The sequence below is a fragment of the Botryllus schlosseri genome, chromosome 6 (assembly GCF_051294905.1).
Source record: "Botryllus schlosseri isolate E-star chromosome 6, Bs_hap1, whole genome shotgun sequence".
In the NCBI taxonomy this organism is placed as follows: Eukaryota; Metazoa; Chordata; class Ascidiacea; order Stolidobranchia; family Styelidae; genus Botryllus; species Botryllus schlosseri.
In genome coordinates this window covers 4,071,392-4,090,844 of record NC_137241.1, presented here as the reverse complement: position 1 = coordinate 4,090,844, position 19,453 = coordinate 4,071,392, and the positions used below count along the sequence as shown (strand labels likewise).

The window sequence follows — 19,453 nt, the reverse complement described above, 5'->3', positions numbered from 1 at the left end:
CTAAAATCAACAAATCCTGAGCTAAATACACTGTGCTTTGCTGGTAAATAAAACAGGTGTACAAGTGTACATGCTAATGCTGGCTTCACTATCTAGATAATGGATGTTGACATGTAACACACTTCGCATAAATTCAGCAGAACTTGCTCCCCGTTTCACTGATATCAACTCTTTCCTGAAGATACTTTAGGCATATTACAGTTGGAACTCATCCTTTCCAAAACAATAGCCTGTTTATGTTTATTAAAGGGCAGTTTTAACAATGAAAATAGTTTCTATTGTTGTAGCTAATTACTCAGCCGGTGAGTTAAGCACCATGTAATAATGTACCTCCTCATCACCACTGTACGAAGGCAACTTTCTGAACTTTTGTATAACGCCCTTGGCAAACATCACAAAAAATCCACTGGAAAGTGGGAAGATCATTTAAATGCTTCCGGCTCGTTAATCTTGGAAGTGACAAGTACACAAAGGCAGGCTAGGTATGATAGTGGCAAGCATACAGCGAAATTTGCATTGCACACTGATACGGCTGGGCATATCAATTTTGATGATTCTAGTAAGGTAGTGAGGCCTGAGGTGCGTTGTCTTGTAAACCGAAATTATGCTCCTATTATTACTATATGCTCAAGAATTGTGTAAAAACATGGAAACGCTGGAAAAATATCATACTAGTCTCTGTAAAATTTTTGACAGCACCGTTCCGGGTTATTTATTAGTTAGCCTACGGCTATATAAACACATAATGTTAAGCTTGCTGAATCAGAACAACAAACGCAAAGAAACAACATAAAAATGTAATGGAAATGGAGTAAACAGATTGCTGAAACATTTAAATCCGTAGAGCGATATCAGAAACTTATCCATGCCAAAATTGTATCGGAAATGTGCAAAACTATCACTAAACATTGTAGAGAAAACATTTCAAAGGAGAAAAGGGTTCGCATACAATCGGAAGGCTTAAATTCCGCGCCTGCCCTAACACATAGCATTGTAACAAGAGTACAACCAACCTGTAAGACTCGGCCCTTCTTTCCGCATCCACCTTCTCTCTCTTCAATTGCTCGTACTTGGTTTTGTAGGACTTCTTCTCTTTCACAGCCGTGGTGAGGTCGTCACGCAGCGTCTGTGCCTTGACGCGTTCGTCTTGCGCTTCTTTCGCGACTTTCGACAGCTCCACTTCCAGCTTCGATCTGGATTTCACTTCAGACTCCCACATGCTCTTATGGCCGTCGGCTTCGGATTTCAATATTCTGTGGAGAAAAATGATTATAAATTGGAGGCAGAAATGTATGAGCTATAGGGTTGTCCAAAATTTGGAAAATCTCAAAAAGTCTCCGTGATTGTGTCTCATTCTATAGATTATTGATAAAAAACAACAATTAGCCTGAAAGAAGCTTACAGGAAAGCCGTTAAGATTTCGGCCAAAGCGTTTGAAAGTAGCTGCTCAAGAATGGGCGTGCCACTGACCATAGAACGGCGAGAAGACTAGTAATCAAATAACCACGGCTCTTGATTGGCTATTCGGCTATGCTTCAATGACCACGGCAGCAGCAGCTTGCTTATTAGGTGTTCAAGAAGTCTGCTACCGGCGGGGATTCTGAGTGCGCATTGTTAGTAGTTTGGCAGGTGATGAGTTAAGATCAATTCAGGACATGTTGAGGTACGAAATACATGATGAACAAACAACACCTGCTTCACAGAAGCTTTTACAGCATGACTGCTTTATTGTGAAGGAAACGGCTGAAGCCTACATGTCGTGTTTTCTTCGAGAGAAAGCAAAGGCGCTTATGCAAGTGTTGAGCGAATTCACCGTTTCAGTACGGATCCACCATCAGGGAATACAAATATATAAAGCTTAACAATGACACTATACTTTGTGTGATCTTATTGGGCTGAAGCTGTAGTATATAGGTGACGTTTTGAATGCTCTAGGGATCGGCGGAATCCGCCGGTTATGCTTGGTATTTATCAGATGCCTACAACAAATTGAATGCACTTGTAGGAGTTGTTGAAGTCCTTAATGATAACGCAGAAAAGAGGTGGTAATGTACGAACACTAGCACAGGCTGTGCTGGATATGGTATGTCAAAGTCCTTATTGATCCTGCAGAAACGCTTTGGCCGAAATCTTAACGGCTTTCCTGTAAGCTTCTTTCAGGCTAATTGTTGTTTTTTATCAATAATCTATAGAATGAGACACAATCACGGAGACTTTTTGAGATTTTCCAAATTTTGGACAACCCTAATTGAGCTATCATCTGATGCACACAACAATGATGACGCAAGTTTTCGTTGACTCGAGTCATTTTCTCAAAACTGGACAATGACTTGACTTGGCTCGAGTCAATTTGTGTACTGACTCGACTTGTACTCAAGTCATTGCGCACGACTCGTCCAAATCATATGACTCGAGACATCCCATATGACTAATTCAAGTCTCATATATCAAGACCCACAATTGAAAAATAGGCCCAGAAACTGTCTTTTATTGGTTTGAATAAACATGTTTAGAGTGAGAAAAATGAATATATTATGAATGCGAGGCTCTCGATATCACCAGAATTTCACAGAAGTGAGCTGAACCTGACTTGAACTCGATACTGAGAAGTAAACACATTGACTTGAACTCGGACTCGAGTCTTAACGCTATGACTCGGTGGTGAATTGAAAATGACTCGACTTGACTCGGAGCCTTGTCACTTGGTTAGAACCCTTCAATAACCTATTGCAGCACCCCAGTTGCTCGGAACAAAGCGGATTTCCAACTTTGCGGGTGATTTCAGGATGGTTCCAGAGCCCCGGCAAGATTTTAAGGACTATTTTAGCAATCAGCGCGACAGTGGCTTTCTATTAGATAATGCGCCCGGGTCACCAGCGATTGGGTGACCAGTAATACTGCTTTTCATCAACGCAGCAGACGAACCTACTGTCTTCAAGCTGCATCTATCAGTGGGTTAGTAATTTATAGTCAGACACTATTCGGTTAGAACATACTTAGCGGCGGCCATCTCGGCGGTGAGCTTCTCCTCTGCGAGCACTCTGTCGCATTCGAGCTTCGATATTTTCTCTTCCAAACCGGCCTTGGTGCGAGCGTCTTGTTCGCGGCTTTCTTGAAGTCTGTCCTTCCACGAGTTGGCAGACTCCAATTCGGATTTGAGCCTGAAAAAAAATGCAGCAGGCTTGAAATCCTACAAGAGAACGCGAAACTTTCATGGTCGCGATTTCAAATCTTGTATAAATTCTCAGACATTTTCACCGAAAGGTTTTATTAACTAAGTCACACGGTTTCGGGTCACAAGTCAATTTTATTTTTATAGTCGTCACTCGATTTGACTCAGTCCTACCGTCGACTTCAAAGATTAAGCCCCGCAAATTCAAACACAACTAATCCTAAATCAGCCTCACCTTATATTCTCCAGTTCCGTTTCCTTCAGCCTCTGCTCGGTCCGGGACTTTGCAGATTCGGCCAGACGCTGGCTCTCGTTCAGCGAGTCCACCTGCCGGGTGGCGTTGGCCTCGGCTTGGTAGAACCGGTCCGCTTGTCGCTGCAGGTCGCTCAGCTCCAGGGATCGCTCTTCCAGCTTCTGCTCCAGCAAGGACACTTGGGACTGCGAGTAAAGGTGGGGTGTGAGTACTGAAATTGTATTATTGAGTACTGAAATAATATTATTGAGTTGTGAAATTTTATTATTGAGTACTGAAATTATATTATTGAGTACTGAAATAATATTATTGAGTTGTGAAATTATATTATGGAGAAGTGAAATTATATTATTGAGTTGTGAAATTATATTATTGAGTACTGAAATTATATTATTGAGTTGTGAAATTTCATTATTGAGCACTGAAATTATATTATTGAGTTGTGAAATTTCATTATTGAGTACTGAAATTATATTATTGAGTTGTGAAATTTTATTATTGAGTACTGAAATTATATTATTGAGTTGTGAAATTTTATTATTGAGTACTGAAATTATATTATTGAGTTGTGAAATTTCATTATTGAGTACTGAAATTATATTATTGAGTTGTGAAATTTTATTATTGAGTGCTGAAATTATATTATTGAGTTGTGAAATTTCATTATTGAGTACTGAAATTATATTATTGAGTACTGAAATAATATTATTGAGTTGTGAAATTATATTATGGAGAAGTGAAATTATATTATTGAGTTGTGAAATTATATTATTGAGTACTGAAATTATATTATTGAGTTGTGAAATTTCATTATTGAGTACTGAAATTATATTATTGAGTTGTGAAATTTTATTATTGAGTACTGAAATTATATTATTGAGTACTGAAATTATATAATTGAGTTGTGAAATTATATTATGGAGAAGTGAAATTATATTATTGAGTTGTGAAATTATATTATTGAGTACTGAAATTATACACTACAGTGGCTAAAAAAAACTTTTTCATGCATTCCAGGGATTTATTGATAAAATTGTTAGGTTGACTAAAAAACGGTGCACACCAAATATGGCTCGATTCTAACTGGTAGATATGAATGCACAGTTAAAAATTTTGAATATATTATAAAAAAAAATTCGAATTTTTATGTCCACCCCATGAAATTGTTGAGTTGACTACAAAAAACAATGCAAAACAAATTTGACGCAATTCCAACCCGGAGAAGCGAAGTCGTCAAAGTTTTTCTTTTCGTCCAATGTATTTTTGTGAAAGCAAAAATTTTCAACTGCAATAACTTTGCTTCTACCAGTTGGAAGTGATCAAAAATTGTCAAGCATCGTTCTTTTAGACAACTTATCAATTTCACGGGGTTGACAGTAAAATTCAAAAAAAAGTTCAAATTTTTTTCAATGAATTCAAATTTTCAAACTCCTGTGCGTTCACATCTACCAGCTGGAATCGCACCCTATTATACACGTCTTTCCAGAAAAAGTTATATTATCAACGATAGGTTCAGTTCAAGGACTTTCTTGCCACCGCGGGAGTCTATGAAACCTTCAATTTTGCCACGCCGTAGCCTAGAAAAATTCACCTCTCATTACGCAACTCACTGTGCTCAGCCCTAGTTACGGTATCCAGCATTCTAATAACGGAAATGATGCAAAAAGGGGAAAAATTGATGAGAAAATTTTAGTCATACACGTTGCGCAGCTTAGTGAAACGACATCGTACCCGAAGCTTCACGTTGTCTTCCTTAACTTTGCAATTTTCCTCGGCCAGATACTTTTGCTCCTTGGAGGCCGACTTGGAAAAAGCGTCCGCGTAACCCAACTTTTTATGGGCTTCTATCCGGTCCTGTTGCGCCTCGGCCAGTTCCTCTTCCTGAACACGGACAATCGCAGATTCAAAAATTTCAATCGGGATTAGATCAAATACAGAAGTCTCAGAGTAGTCAAGGTTGCTGGTCAAGTAGACGTAACAGGCCGCAGATTCCTAGTGTAAATGGTCGAGGCGCCGCATACTTTGGCTGGTAATCGGCGGGTGTCTAGTTTCAAAATTCTTGACTAACGACAGACACACTATATATACGTAATGTAAAATCTTGATAAAAAATATTCCCACAACAAGACACAGAGGTTATTTCACACGGTTTCTATGACGATTTCACTCGTAAAAAAAGCGAGGCAAACTTTTGGCTAACTAATTTCTAATTTTCGAAAGCCACGACATCGAAAGTAAGTGTATGAGCCAAAAAAAATTACGATAGAAGTAGAAGCAGTCTAAGGGTGGAGCCCAATTTCTCTACTGAGTAGCGATTCTCTACTCAGCAACGATTTCGTAACTCAACTCACGCCAAAAAGGATACTCATACTCAAATGCGTCCAGATCGGCACTCAAATCTAAGTCAGCGCACCACCAGACTTAAGTGTCAATTTTCACGGTCGGGCAGCCAACTGCCGGCAATACCCGCCAAATACCGTAGTACCGGCACTGTCGTATATAGCTGGAATAGGTACACTAGTGAGGTTCTGCTGAGCGAATGAACGCAGTGGCGCTTGGACGGATATTGTGTCTATAATTGTATCTTCTGTACCCTTTCGACTTGTCGTACGGCATCTCGGTATACCGGAACGGTAACTTCTACAGTCTCAATGCGCTAGCATCCCCCCCCCCGCCGTGGCGGTTCTTACGGCGACAAAAAAGCCTAGAAAAAGACCTGACAAAGAGAAAGCACTCACAAGGAATGGAAATAACTAGAAAGGGACGTGGCTTCAAAAAGATCAACATCGAAAAGAACTGTGACATCGGGCACTCTAGGCCGAGGTGGATGTCAGTAGAAAAAAAGATCGCAACTGCGTGTCGTTCGATATCCTCCCATCTGTTCATTACATCGCATTGTGTCTTATCGCATTTTACATTGTGTGTGACTTGTTCAGATGAATAATATAACTTAACGATACTTATTATTACGCATGCTCTTCCCACAATTAAATGGATGAAACATCTTGAACAGACCCCAGTATGAACCTCAGCAGATAGAGTTCCAGCAGTGGTGGCCTTACGCACGGGGGGACCCTGGGCGAGACTTACCGGGGGGGCTATAAGTATCTAACCGTAACTTCTGGGGGGGCTCCGCCCACCAGACCCCCCTTTCCCGCGGTAACGTTTGACCAGGTGCTGGATTCGGCTATGTCTATTAATGCATGTGTCTAAGGATAGACTACATCAAGACTAAGTAATTCTACTGCATGCAGAGACGTGATCATCATCGGGATACGGGACTTTTCTAACAAATGCATAGATTTGATGATGATTGACACATCCGTACGGAATCATATTCTTGCTTGGTACACGGATTTCCATGTTTATTCGTTATTATCCTTATAATCTGAATAGGGGGGCCCCTTCGACCAGGGGGGCCCCGGGCGACCGCCTACCCCAAAAGCCACCACTGAGTTCCAGGTAATATCAGGGTTAGGATACCTTCAAGCCAGTTTAGACGATAGCAGCAATATGCTATTGGAAATAAGAAATAGATGCATTATTTGTTATTTCTGGTCTGCACTTACGTGTTCGCATCATGTGAAACTTATCTGTATATATTTCGAATGGGTTTGTAGCGACTAGCAAAGATACTTCTGTGGGGCATAGGAACGTTCCGGGTATCTTCAAGGATTTATATATTCATATTAGGTGATCTTTAAAGAGTGTGGATCAGCTGAGGGTATTCATTGCATTTAGATAAATCAGTGAGAACTGCGTCTAGTTTGTAGGCCAGTGACGAAATAATGACGACAGCGTCGTGTTGTCATGACAAAATCGTTCACGCGTGTCCGGTCGAAGGCGAAAAAAATCTGGCAACGCCATCTCGGAAAACGACGTCTGGAAATCGACACTCAACTGAGTAGAGAGAATTGGCGCGCACTCAACGCTGAGTAACGATCGATACTTAGTTGAGTATCGATACGCATTTGAGTAGAACTTGGCTGAGGATAGGAATTGGGCTCCACCCTAAAACATCACAAATCAAGGAGACCTAAGTACTGCAATTAGGTCCTACTACTCCCAAAAAGTAGATGTTCCTCTTTACTGGACCAACCGCAGACATAACAAAGCCATGTCCGGCCCATCAAAAATCTCCACATTGTACTGATTACTCCAACTATCCAAACATATCCGACAATAAGCTAAATTTCTTACCTTATCTTGCTTTTCGCGTTTTATCCGTTCCACTTCCGACTTCCAATGCTCGATCTGCTGCGTGAGCTGAGTGTTGCGAGTTTCAAACGCCACCCGTTCGTTTTCGTGCTCTTTCTGCAAGACTGAATACGGAACGATTTTGTTAAGCTGTCGGGAGCGTTACCGATAGTGAGGGTTAGTTCTAACGACATCACATGCCTGGATAAGGGTTTTCCAAACAGTATAGGTCGACACAGGGCCAATTGAAATTTTGGGATTTTTTTTTAATTTTACTGTCAATCCCATGAAATTGTCTAGTTTCTTAAAATAACGACATATAACAATTTTTGCTTGCTTCCAACCAGTAGAAGCCGATGCAGAACCAATTGAAATTTGTAAATCTCTTATAAAAATTTAAAAAAAAAAGAACTCAAATTTTACTGCCAACCCAATGAAATTGTTAAGTTGCCTAAAAATACGATTCATAAAATTTTTTGTCAACTTCCAACCGGTAGAAGAGAAGTTATTGCAGTTGAAAATTTCGGATTAGCAAGAATAGCATTGACGGTGGGTATTCCCAGAATTGTTAATGAAAAACTAAAATAACTTTGCGACTGAGGGTTGTAATTGTGCCAAATGTGAGCAGAGTTTTTTTTAGGCGATCCAACAACTTCACGGGGTTGACAGTAGAATTTGGAAAAAAGAATTAATTTTTTATAATAAATTCAAAAATTTCGATTGGCTCTGCTTTTACTGGTAGGAATCGAGCCAAATTTGGCGTGTGGCGTTTTTTAGACAGCACAACAATTTAATCAGTGAATCCCCGGAATCCGGGAAAAAAAGTTATTTTTGAACAACCGAACTGGATATCTTCAAATCCTCACGGTGCACAAGTTAATGAAATTAATATTGGATAAATACGCAAAGCACACGGTGCCAAACTAGGGCTCGGTTATCATTATTCCAAGACATTGCAATTCTTAAGATGCCGTGTCAACTGACAATACCTAAATCCCAGGTTCTGTTCTTGTGGTGCCGAAAAGTGAATCAGTTTATCGAAGCGAGCCTATTTCGTAGTATAACAGAACTGTGAGCAGTCAAGGCTCTGGGGCACTTACATACTTGATACAAGGCAAGGATGTCGTAAATGAGGCAAATCCCACCGACATTGCCAACAGAATGACGAAAATCATGCCAGAGTAGCCAGCATATTTCCAACCTGCGCAGCAAAAAGTGCAAAATCACTCGAGTTTCTAACATCGGCGGATACATCAAGATGCTGGTTGCCGCTATCATAGTTCTCAAAATCAAAATTGTGTCGATAATATGCCATTAAAAATTTAGTCGGTACTGTGCGATGTCCCAGTCACATTAGCATCACATGCACAAGATGCAGTAAATGACCACAAACGATTACAACGGTACCAAATGTCAAGTACAATGCGCCGCAATGGAGTAAGAGTAGTTCCTGCTCATTTTTAACATGTCGGGAAAATCCTGTTTTTGTAGGATTTTTTTTTCTTTCATTTTGATATCTTGGCCGAGTCCAGCCAAGTCTTTATGAAGCAACCACTATCAGAGTACAGTAAGAACATCCAAGCAACAATTCACACAGGCAATAATACGCATCACGCATGCCGACCGACATAAAGTACCGTTCGCATCACAGGATTCCGGCAGAACAAACCCCGAGAACATCTCGCCCATTTGCTTTTCCAGCGTCAAATGCACGTCTGAGTCGTAACAAATATCTCTCACTTTACGGCACGGCGAAGACCGTATAACACGGAGAATACGCACCCGATAATTTGCTGTTGAATTTCTCTTGCTGCTCGCCGGCAGAGACGACGCTGCGGCTTTGCACGTCTTCCTTTTCCTGACGCATTTGGACGCATTCGCTCTCGCGCTGGTGCAGTTCAATCTACATGATTATATTTAAAATGTCAAATTTTCTAAGAAATAGTAATTTTGGTTTCATATCCGGTGACGTTCAATAATAATGGTATTTTGTTTTGAAATTCGAATTTTTTTGAAACGCATTCAGTCTCGCGCTAGTGCAGTTCCATTTAAATAACACCTTTCTGTAATCTCCATTTTTTTAATAGAAATTTTCCTTCTCAAAAGTTCTTTCTCTGATGCAGCTCAATGTAAATATTATTTTTAAAATGTCAGTATTTTCTTAGAAATTGATACTTCCCTTTTTAACGCTCTCGCATCTGCACAGCTCAAACTAAATAATTTTCATTAAAATATAAAATTTATTAGCTTTATTAAAGTCGTGGCTCGCCGATTGTCTGATTTTTTACAGTTGAGGCCACAAAACGCAATCGAATATAAAGAAACGAACCTTCATCGCCTCCAGCTTGCCGGACTGTTCCGCGATTTCCCGCTCGAGCCGCACGATATTTCTCTCGTTCTCTTTTGAGACGCCGCGCAACTTCTCGCATTCGTTCTCCCACTTTGCGTTGTCCTCGACGCGTTGCTTGTTGGAGGAATGCGATATCTGCAGCTCGTTTTCGAGACGGCTGGCCCTGGTCTCGGCCGCGAGCAGTTTGTTCTTAACGAAATTAGAACATAGCGTCAAAAATTCTATCTGAAGAGCTTCTTTTAGGTACAGAACTTCAATATACAATTGAATAGTATATTAATATTGAAATATACCCCAATGTTTTCGGCTGACACTCGTCAGGGGTAATCGTCAGCAATTAATACAGATCTTATATTTTGTAAACGGAGACCCATTCAAACCTGCAGTTCGCTCTCTCGATCTCTCATTCTCTCTTGCGAGTCGTCCAGCTTGGTGGTGCGCTCTTGTTCGCGCAGTAGCGTGGACCGCGCGTCTTCCAAATCCGATTTCAGCTGTGACTGCTGAACGTTGAGCAGGTTCAAGTCGTGCGCGAGTGTTTCTTTTTCTCGCTTTGCGCTAAAAAAACACTGCGAATCAGATCGAGTTTCTTGAGATTGAATTGAGGAAAGTTTTATGGTCGCAAACGAAAACTATTATCAACCGACGAGAAATTACGACGGTGATTTCACAATGTTACAATATGTCCTGGTCTCCACGGTAATGAATAAAAATTTAGCAAAAGTTACATTTACATTATCTAGCAAAGCGCAATGAACACCAGAACTTGAATGTAATGAATACTGAACCGTAATGAATATGTATTACACCACCTCGGCACATGAAAAATGAAAAATCCTTTCAGAAAGCTAGCTAGCCGCACAGTTTTTCGTGAAACTACAACGAGTCCTTACTCTGACAGTTGCGAGGCGGCGTTTTCGTACGCCTGCTTGAATTGCATCGACTGTAGCGCCGTCAGCTGCAGCGCTTCTTCGCTTTCGCGCAATTCCAGCTCTTTCTCGTCGAGCCTGAAGATAGATGTCGAGAGGTCAGAGAAAGTATGAAGTATTTCAGCTTCAGGCTGTGCCATAATTAACTATTTAATAAGCAATAAACCGAAATCCTCATGATATCACGCAAACGAGCTTTTAGGCTGATTTCTACACCGGTTTTGACGAAAATTAGTATATATCAGTGTTGGGATGACTCAAGTCAAGTTTTTTTTTACCGAAATAACTCAAGTCGCCGTCCTAAAATGACTCAACTTGACTCAGCTTATGAGAAATGTGGAATGACTCATGACTAGAGCGACTATAAAAATTTGACTCGACGTGACAAATTTGAAAATGACTCGACTCGAGCTGATTCGCGTTGAAAATTTGTGCGATTCGACTCGTGACTTGACTCGACTCGAGTCACTATGAAAAATTTCGGAATGACTCGACTCCTGACTTGCCTTGAACCGTTTTTAAATGACTTGACATAATTCGAGTCAATATTAATGATGACTCGAAATGGCTTCAGACTCGAAGGTAGTGTCTCGAACCCAACACTGGTAGATATATCAACAGATATATTTAAATAATTTTAAAGTCGCAGAGTCTAAAAAATCGTCAAAAATTATAGATAAGTTCATAAAAAAAGATATTATTCAATCGTGCGGCAAACCAAACCTAACAACAGACTCCTGGCTCGTAATAAGAAACGCAAACTCACTTTTCATTGAGTTCTTGATTAACTTGAAAAAGTTGCCCGTGCTGATCCGAGTCTTGAGAGCGTAGTTTAACCAACTCTTGCTTATACCTACACAAATCAGAGCTTGCATGCCCGACACATTACAATACCACAGGCATAGAGCGTACCTGACGCTTGCGTCTTCATATCTGTTCCTCTCCGCCTGCACCTTGATGAGTTCTTGATTTTTTTCGTTCACCGCCTTTTCCAGTATCGCAACTTGACTGAAAGAGGAAACACACTTTTTTAGACAAATACAAGCGGTGGAGAAAATATTTATTTCAATTCCTTCGCCAAACCATATATACATGGGTAAAGGTTAAGAACAGCCGGTTTAAACAGCGCAATCACAACAAAACTCGGCGAAAACGTGACTGTAACAAAACTCACTCGTCTTTCATGGCCTCGTTCTGCAGAGTGGCGCTGAGCTTAAAGTTATCCTTTTGTATTGTTCTAGCCAGGTTGTTGGATTCCTTCTCCGTGGCCAGCTCTTTCCGCAGTTCCTCGCATTTCAGCTCCGCCTAAACAAGGTCGCATGTAAGGCTGGGCAAGTGGTTCGAGTACCGCTAAATGATAACAGTATGAATGACGTGGAAAGTTCAATTTTATAGTTTAGACTCGAGTCAAGTCGAGTCATTTTCAATTCATCACCAGGTCAAGTCCGAGTCCAAGTCAGCTAGTAGCGGGTCGAGTCTGAGTCAAAATGTTGTGACTCGAGTTTGAGTCCAAGTCATTATGTTACTGTTCAGTTTTGAGTTCCATCCGGTTCAACCCACTTTTGTCAACTGCTCGAGTTATATAGAATGGCTCGCATTCATAATAGCGTAATTTTCTTCAGTCCTAGCAGTTTCTGGCCCTATTTACCAAGTATCAGGACTAATAGACGCAGTACCGATAATGTGGTGACTTTACTATTCTTGAAGTTACAATGAAATGTCAGTCTCGGCAGTCCTATTATCGAATCATTCACAATGACTCGAGCACAAGTCAATACAAAAATTGACTCGAGTCAAGTCGAGTCTAAAACCCACGTTTTTCGCGGCCGAGTTTGAGTTCTTGAGTTCCAGCCTCAAGTCCCGCAAGGTCACTTCCTGCTCCCTACGTTCTCCCCGTTCCACTTGGAGCTGCCCCTCCAGTCTCTCGCAACGTTCCTCTTGCTTTTTCAAAGTCAACGAGACGGTTTCAAACTTCTCGGTCAGGTTTTCCACTTCGAAACTGCGTGAGAAGCACATCAGTTGTATAAAAATAACTTTTTTTTAAAATTGTACTGGCTAGTTAATAAAATTGATAGGTTGGCTAAAAAAACAATGCACACCGAATTTACCACGATTCCAACCGGTAAAAGAGAATTTATTCGAGTACATAACTGTGAGCCTGAAATAAATACTATTTATAGTGTCAAATTCTTCAATTATTATCATATACAGTAATTACTCACCGTAAATACTATTATTGCAAATCGACTGGTTGGAATTAGTCAAATTTGTTATGCATTGTTCTTTGACAACAGCCAATTTGAAAATAATATTTCAATTTTTTAAAATCAATCCAAAACTCTTAATAGCTTTTCCTCTACAGGTTAGAATGGAGCCAAATTTGATTTGCAGCGTATTTTTTTATTAGAAAACCTAACAATTTTATCAACTAGCCAGTAGAATTTGAACTAACATCAACAATTTTGATGATGTCACAGCATGGTAGTTTCGAGAATATTGATCTATTTCATATATATTACAGGCATCCAGATGCGGCCTATCTAGTTTGTTTCATGCATAAGCACAGCAATGGTCGTAAAATTGTTCTAATACATGCTCTAAAGTCTTGGAAATGCGCTCTAAGCGCTAGATGTGTACAGGTGTTGCCGGGACAGAATTTCATAGAAAAACACGAAGATCCCCTCACCTCAATTTCCTGTTCTCCGCCTGAGATTCCACCCTCTCAAGCTCCCAAGTTTTCTTCTCTTCCAGCAGCGTTCTCTCCTTCAGTTTCAATTGCTTCTGTTCCCTTTTGACGGCTTCCAACTGGTCTTGCGCGACGCTGTTGGCGTCTTGCTCCTTTGAAAGTTGCAGGTGAAGCTTCTGTTTTTCTTCGGTGAGCTTTATCGAGTCTGAATTAAGAAATATGGCGTAAAACGCTAATAATTTTCAAGTGTTTCCACTTCCACTGAACAGTTTAAGGACTTAAATTGACATAACAACTGGCGAAATATCCCCCGTATCACGGTAATTGAATGTTTGAAGACCTTCAATACATAATTGAATGAATATTGATATGAACCCGAGTATTTTCGGCTGACGATCGTCAGGGGGTTATCGTCAGTATAGAATTGGAAAGAACATTGTATATCAACAATCGTATCGCAAAATATCCCACAAACAGAACTATCCCACCCATGTTTGCCTATGTCAGAATTCATGACCTTTGCCTGGGTATATTTTTTAAATTGTAACTGACCAGGATCGCCGCAATGGGGCCCCTAAAAAGCCAGTGAGACTCACCCGAGAACGCGGAAGATTGCTGAATCGCGGGGTCGGCGATCTCGGACAACGAAAGGTCATCAGATTCCGTTTCTTCGGTCAAGGTATCGAGATTGGTGTCATCGTTACGGACGTCGTAGGCGTCTCTTTGGACGCTCTGATGGGCGGGAGACCCTTTCAAACCTCCCACATTCAACGGACGGATGTCCTTCGAATGAAAAGGCACAAATTGCATTGCCATGTCGCGATCGCGATGCGGCTACGGTTACATTAAAAAATGAGTTTTTACAGCCTCGCTGAAAAGACATGCATACAAAATTAAGAGACCCGTATACATACATTCAAAAATAACAATTTTTTTTCAATTTTACTGGCTACATGATAAAATTGTTAGGTTGCCAGAAATAATGCTGGACCTCAAGTTTGACTGAAATCTATCCTGTAGAACAGTGGTTCTCAACCTTTTTAGCCCGTGGACTATTCTCAAGCTCGCCTATATATCCGCGGACTCAAGCTATATATTAACGAAAATAAGGTTTTTTGATTTCTATCCAAGAGAGTTTAAGACGGTATCAGCGAAATAATCAAGCACTGTTTTTCACTAAACACACACTCAATTAGAGCCTTGTCCTTGAACTTGATTGACAAGTTTATCGAATTCCGGAATTATGGTTGTTAATGTAGGCCTACATCTGATGTCATCTACCGGTTGAAGTCTATTGCGATACTTCTTTTGATCATCGTCGGGGTTGAAAAGTCAGATTTACACAGGTATGTGGTGGGAAATGGCAAAAGAGCTGTTGCAGCTTGCTAGCAAAGATCTGAAAGACTATGCTCTATCGACTGCACATTTGCCCTAAATTGAGTCAAAGAAGCCTTTTTAAAGTTGTCTTTCCATATCTGTCGGCTTTGCAATGCAAACAACTGTTCATGTTCAGTAATGTAGTCCATATTTCGAGTTCTACTGATAATAGACAACTATAGATTGTTTCTGTGATGAGCACATGTCCCTACGATTTATCAATATCCAAATAACGTCTACAAGTGGACCATAAGTCGCAATAAATACAATAACACTCAGCGTATATCGCGCCGAAAACGCGTGCATACGTGTGTATGAAGAGCTGTCATAGGGGTTTATACCTGGCATTTTCGGTATGTGAATAGTCAGCGTCAAATTCCGCATCCAAGCGTACCAAATTCAAGTCAATCCGACCAAAATTGTACATTTATAACCAGGATAGAATTGGTTATGACAATTTTGCCAATGGGCTACCTCGGGCATAAATGTAGGGCATTTTGAAAAATTCCAGTTGGCGATAATAAGGGTTTATAGGCATACCTGACATATTTGGTATCAAGCCTGGAAGATGCTACACATGTGCAAAGCATACCCGTCTTGCCTGTGACACTTGCAACCAACTGGATTGCCCAAGACACAGAACATTTCAGAAGAACGAATATTGCTTGGAATGCTGAACAATTTGTTGTAGAGCTTTATGTTTCGTTGTTCTTGCGTTTGAAATATACGTGGCGAAACATCGCTTATTGAGGTATCTCTGATATTGCTTTCCAAACTACATTCATTGTAGTATAATTTATTAACTTGAAGGCATTTCGTATGACCCTCATCAAGAGTTAACGGCACAATAAGAAGCATACAGAAATAGGTTCTAACGAAAACCAAATTGGCAAAATATGACGTAACAATGTAATAATAAAAAGGAACGCTAGCTGGCCAAAGTCAGCTGTACCGGTAGTGGTAGTCTAATAAAGGGATAAGAGAAAATAAAATTATACAATACACGGAAGACGTTACACAGACAATTAGCGGTATATATTTATTGCATACTTAACGATTGTAGACAAACTCTTTCTCCTTCTTATTGTATATCTCTTGATAAGGGGAACGCGGAAAGTCTTCGAGGTAATAAATTCTACTACAATGAATATAGTTCTGAAAGCACTATTCAAGCTCGGTACCGCTAGTCACATATTTGGGTATCTTTGCATTTTATATGACAGCTATTAAGGTGACTAACAGTTCAAGAGTTGTATTTTGCTAATCACCCATCAAGGTTGAAGCCCAAGTCTCAAATCTTAATTTGACAAACCCGGACCAGTACGGGGCTCGTTCACTTTCGGACCAAAAAGCTATTTTTTCCGTAAGGATGTAGTGAGTTTGGTCCGAAAGTGAACGAGCCCCGCTAGTCCGCAAATTACATATTGCGGAATCACAATGCGGAAGTGGACGAAAACATTGCAAATTTTGACATTATCATAGATCTTCGACTTGCTGAAGCTAAAACTATGTCCGTGGTAGAAAACAGACCTCCAAATTTTGATCGATGACCCTTTCTCAAGGTATTATCAATATTAATGCTCTAAAATAACGAATGCGACATGAGACTAGCGTCTATACATTGAAAACACACACGGAATTGCCAGGTTGGCAATTTGTCAACTAGTGTGCTCGCGGACTCATCCACCCCCTTCCACGGACTCATTTGAGTCCGCGGACTCGGGGTTGGGAAACACTGCTGTAGAAGCATTGGAGGAGAAAAGTGTTAGGATTTATAAAACTTTCAATTAGAAATAAAACTTTTTCAAATTTTACTGGCCACCACATGAAATTGTTACATTGTAGGCTATAAAAAACGATGTGAAAAATTTCGATGAGAAAAAAATAGTGTTCACGGTGGCAGGTTCTTCCATTAATAATTACAATTTGTTACAATTATAACTGTCTGATATGACTAATCGGCTCAAAATGCCGGTTATCTAATTCTGATCTAATTCGTGAAATATTTCTAAGTTCTCATTTAAATTCTAATCTGATTTCTGGTTTTACCGAAAATTTTGATTGATAGGAATGGAATTTGTTGTTTTTCTTAAAATTTAATTTCCAAGTATTTTCAAACTCACTAATTGTAATTTAATTCAGAATATACTGTGTAGCCATAATTCTAATCTAATTTGAAAAAAAAGCTGAAAATTTTCTGGTCGTTTAACTTTGAGACCTACTCTTGCATACCGGGTTACTAATACTAAGCCAGAGAGGCATACACTATCCTACTGTAATTGTAACTAACTTTTACGAATAATAAAATATGCGCACACACTGAATAGTGATCATATTCTCATTGCTCACTGTCAAAACGATTTCTGAATTATAGGGTCTGGCAATTTCAATTAAAACAACATAACATTGTAAAATATACAACAAAGTAACCTATATCATGCCCAAATTCTAACAAAATGTAGCAACTTTTCAACTACCAGCGTATCATTACAAGCGAAACCCTACCAAAACCTTTCAATATATTCACCCCCTTCGCTGACTTGGACGACTACATAATTCTAATCGTGCAATTACACTAGTTTGAGCAAAATGTCAGAAATGTAATTCTAATCTAATTTGTGAAATGTTTCTTTGCTCTAATTCTAATCAAATTTTGTTCTGAAAATGCTACAGGAGAGCTGTATAGTGCAAAACGAGCCGAGCTTGCTACACAAACATTTGCCATTTCCACGTCATACTTATAAGAATAAACTTTGGTTTGATATGAACTGAAATCTGGAAAAACTAAGTAACTGCAATTCTAATTCTAATCTAATTTGACAAAAAATGAGTTGCAATGATTCTAATTATAGTCTAACTTGAAAAAGAAACTGTAGCTGCAATTCTAATTATAATATAATTTGCAAAATCTGAAAATCTTCTAGTTGTATAACTGTGCCCCTTGCTGTACACACGGCGAGCCAATAAATGATAGAATTACAAGGCTCAGGAATGCATTGGCTATATTGACCACTCAACAGGCCGTCATTGCCACTTGGACTTATGATAATCGATATATTTTGCACCAGCTGCCTCTTGAATAGGCCAATCAACGTCAAAATGGCTAAGCTCACCGAGCTGAACGACATATCAATGGCACGTTAAGCCCGTAATTTGTTTCACGGGGAATGCTCTCAAATTCATTACCATTACGGACACGGCACTTAAAATGTAATGTTACGTCAAGTTCGCAAAGCTCGCATGTTATGAATATGTACGTGCTAATCACACCAACACGCAATTTGTCACCAAGTTATATCGAATGCACAAAAGTATTTGAGAATAACACATCTTGAAAAATCGTGTAAAAAACATTGCACGTGTGCTAGGGCTGTTTAAAAGTGTTTTTTTTTTCCAAATTTTACTGGATTGTTGATAAAATTGTTAGGTTCGCAAAAGAAGACTCAATAAGCACCTGCAGAAGCAAAGCTACAAGGGTAGAAATTTTTAGATCTATTATAAAAATGTAAACTTTTTTCAAGTTTCACCGGCTACCCCATGAAATTGAAAGTTTTATTTGCAGTGAGTGATACTATAATTAATTACATAAATATTTCCCGCCGTAAATATTATTTTTTCAAATCCAAAATTCCTACTCCAACAACTTCCCTTCTACGGGCACATATGGAGCCAAATTTGTTGCACATTTTTTTAGACAACCTGACAATTTTGTCAACGAGCCAGTAAAATTTGAAAAAATAGGCATTTTTGTACAGCTCAGCGAGCACGCATTTCAAACCAAGTGATTGCTCGACATTTGAGCATATGTATTTATAACCTAAAAACTAACCCCACTATAAAAAGCAATGCTTACCCACGACTCAACCTTAGACTTTACCCCCACGCTGAAATGTGGCATGATCATGTGCCCCCTCACCCCTAAGCTATCATAACAACAGCAGAGTGAGTGACTGAGAGATTCGAGTAACACTTATGATGACGTCACAATAGTATGAGAAGAGTATCGAAACTATAACTCTGTTTGATAATTTTACTCTTAGTAGCAAGCAGCGAATAATTTCAGTATATGGAAAAAATATCTCACTACTTAACCCAAATCATTGGAATTAACACTTGATTCAGATAAAAGTGCTTTCATTTGTAGCATCACAATAGTCACTAAGTAACAACACTGACCTCTCCGGCACCCAGTTGAATCGGTTTTTCTTTATTCTTCTTTTCGTCCTCGCTGGACTCGCTTTCGGTGCTCGGAATTTCAGAAGCTCTGGATTTGGTAGGAAAAGAGAACTTTCACAAAAATACACAAAGCCAAGCGAGGTCATATTTCAGAAAGATTTGCATCGGTACAAGCCGCAGGGTTTCGCATACTTTTAATGCAGACGCAAATGATTTTTTTTAGACTGTTCCGACTTCTACATTCTGCAAAACCAATTTTTTTATACTTTGGATTTTGTGAAGTAGAAACTAGTTTTTGGGTAAGTTTTCATAACAT

At 39.6% G+C, this 19,453-nt stretch overlaps 1 protein-coding gene across 4 annotated transcripts in view; it reads right to left on the bottom strand.

Annotated features, from left to right (window-relative positions):
* The window catches only part of LOC145440917 (uncharacterized), a 44,851-nt gene that overhangs the window by 7,408 nt on the left and 17,990 nt on the right, over positions 1-19,453 (bottom strand). For all 4 annotated transcript variants that reach the window (XR_013915652.1, XM_080318689.1, XM_080318691.1 and 1 more), the window contains 16 exons: positions 19,138-19,225; positions 14,181-14,367; positions 13,585-13,789; positions 12,714-12,897; positions 12,073-12,203; positions 11,811-11,906; positions 11,665-11,751; positions 10,863-10,976; positions 10,353-10,527; positions 9,952-10,161; positions 9,405-9,525; positions 7,626-7,747; positions 5,157-5,306; positions 3,408-3,610; positions 2,997-3,161; positions 1,014-1,253 (listed from right to left, as the gene is read on the bottom strand). Coding sequence is in view for 3 of the 4 variants with exons in the window: in XM_080318689.1 (XP_080174815.1) it covers positions 1,014-1,253; positions 2,997-3,161; positions 3,408-3,610; positions 5,157-5,306; positions 7,626-7,747; positions 9,405-9,525; positions 9,952-10,161; positions 10,353-10,527; positions 10,863-10,976; positions 11,665-11,751; positions 11,811-11,906; positions 12,073-12,203; positions 12,714-12,897; positions 13,585-13,789; positions 14,181-14,367; positions 19,138-19,225 (2,478 nt within the window). In the remaining variant the exon portion in view is untranslated. The remainder of the gene's footprint in view (positions 1-1,013; positions 1,254-2,996; positions 3,162-3,407; positions 3,611-5,156; positions 5,307-7,625; positions 7,748-9,404; positions 9,526-9,951; positions 10,162-10,352; positions 10,528-10,862; positions 10,977-11,664; positions 11,752-11,810; positions 11,907-12,072; positions 12,204-12,713; positions 12,898-13,584; positions 13,790-14,180; positions 14,368-19,137; positions 19,226-19,453) is intronic.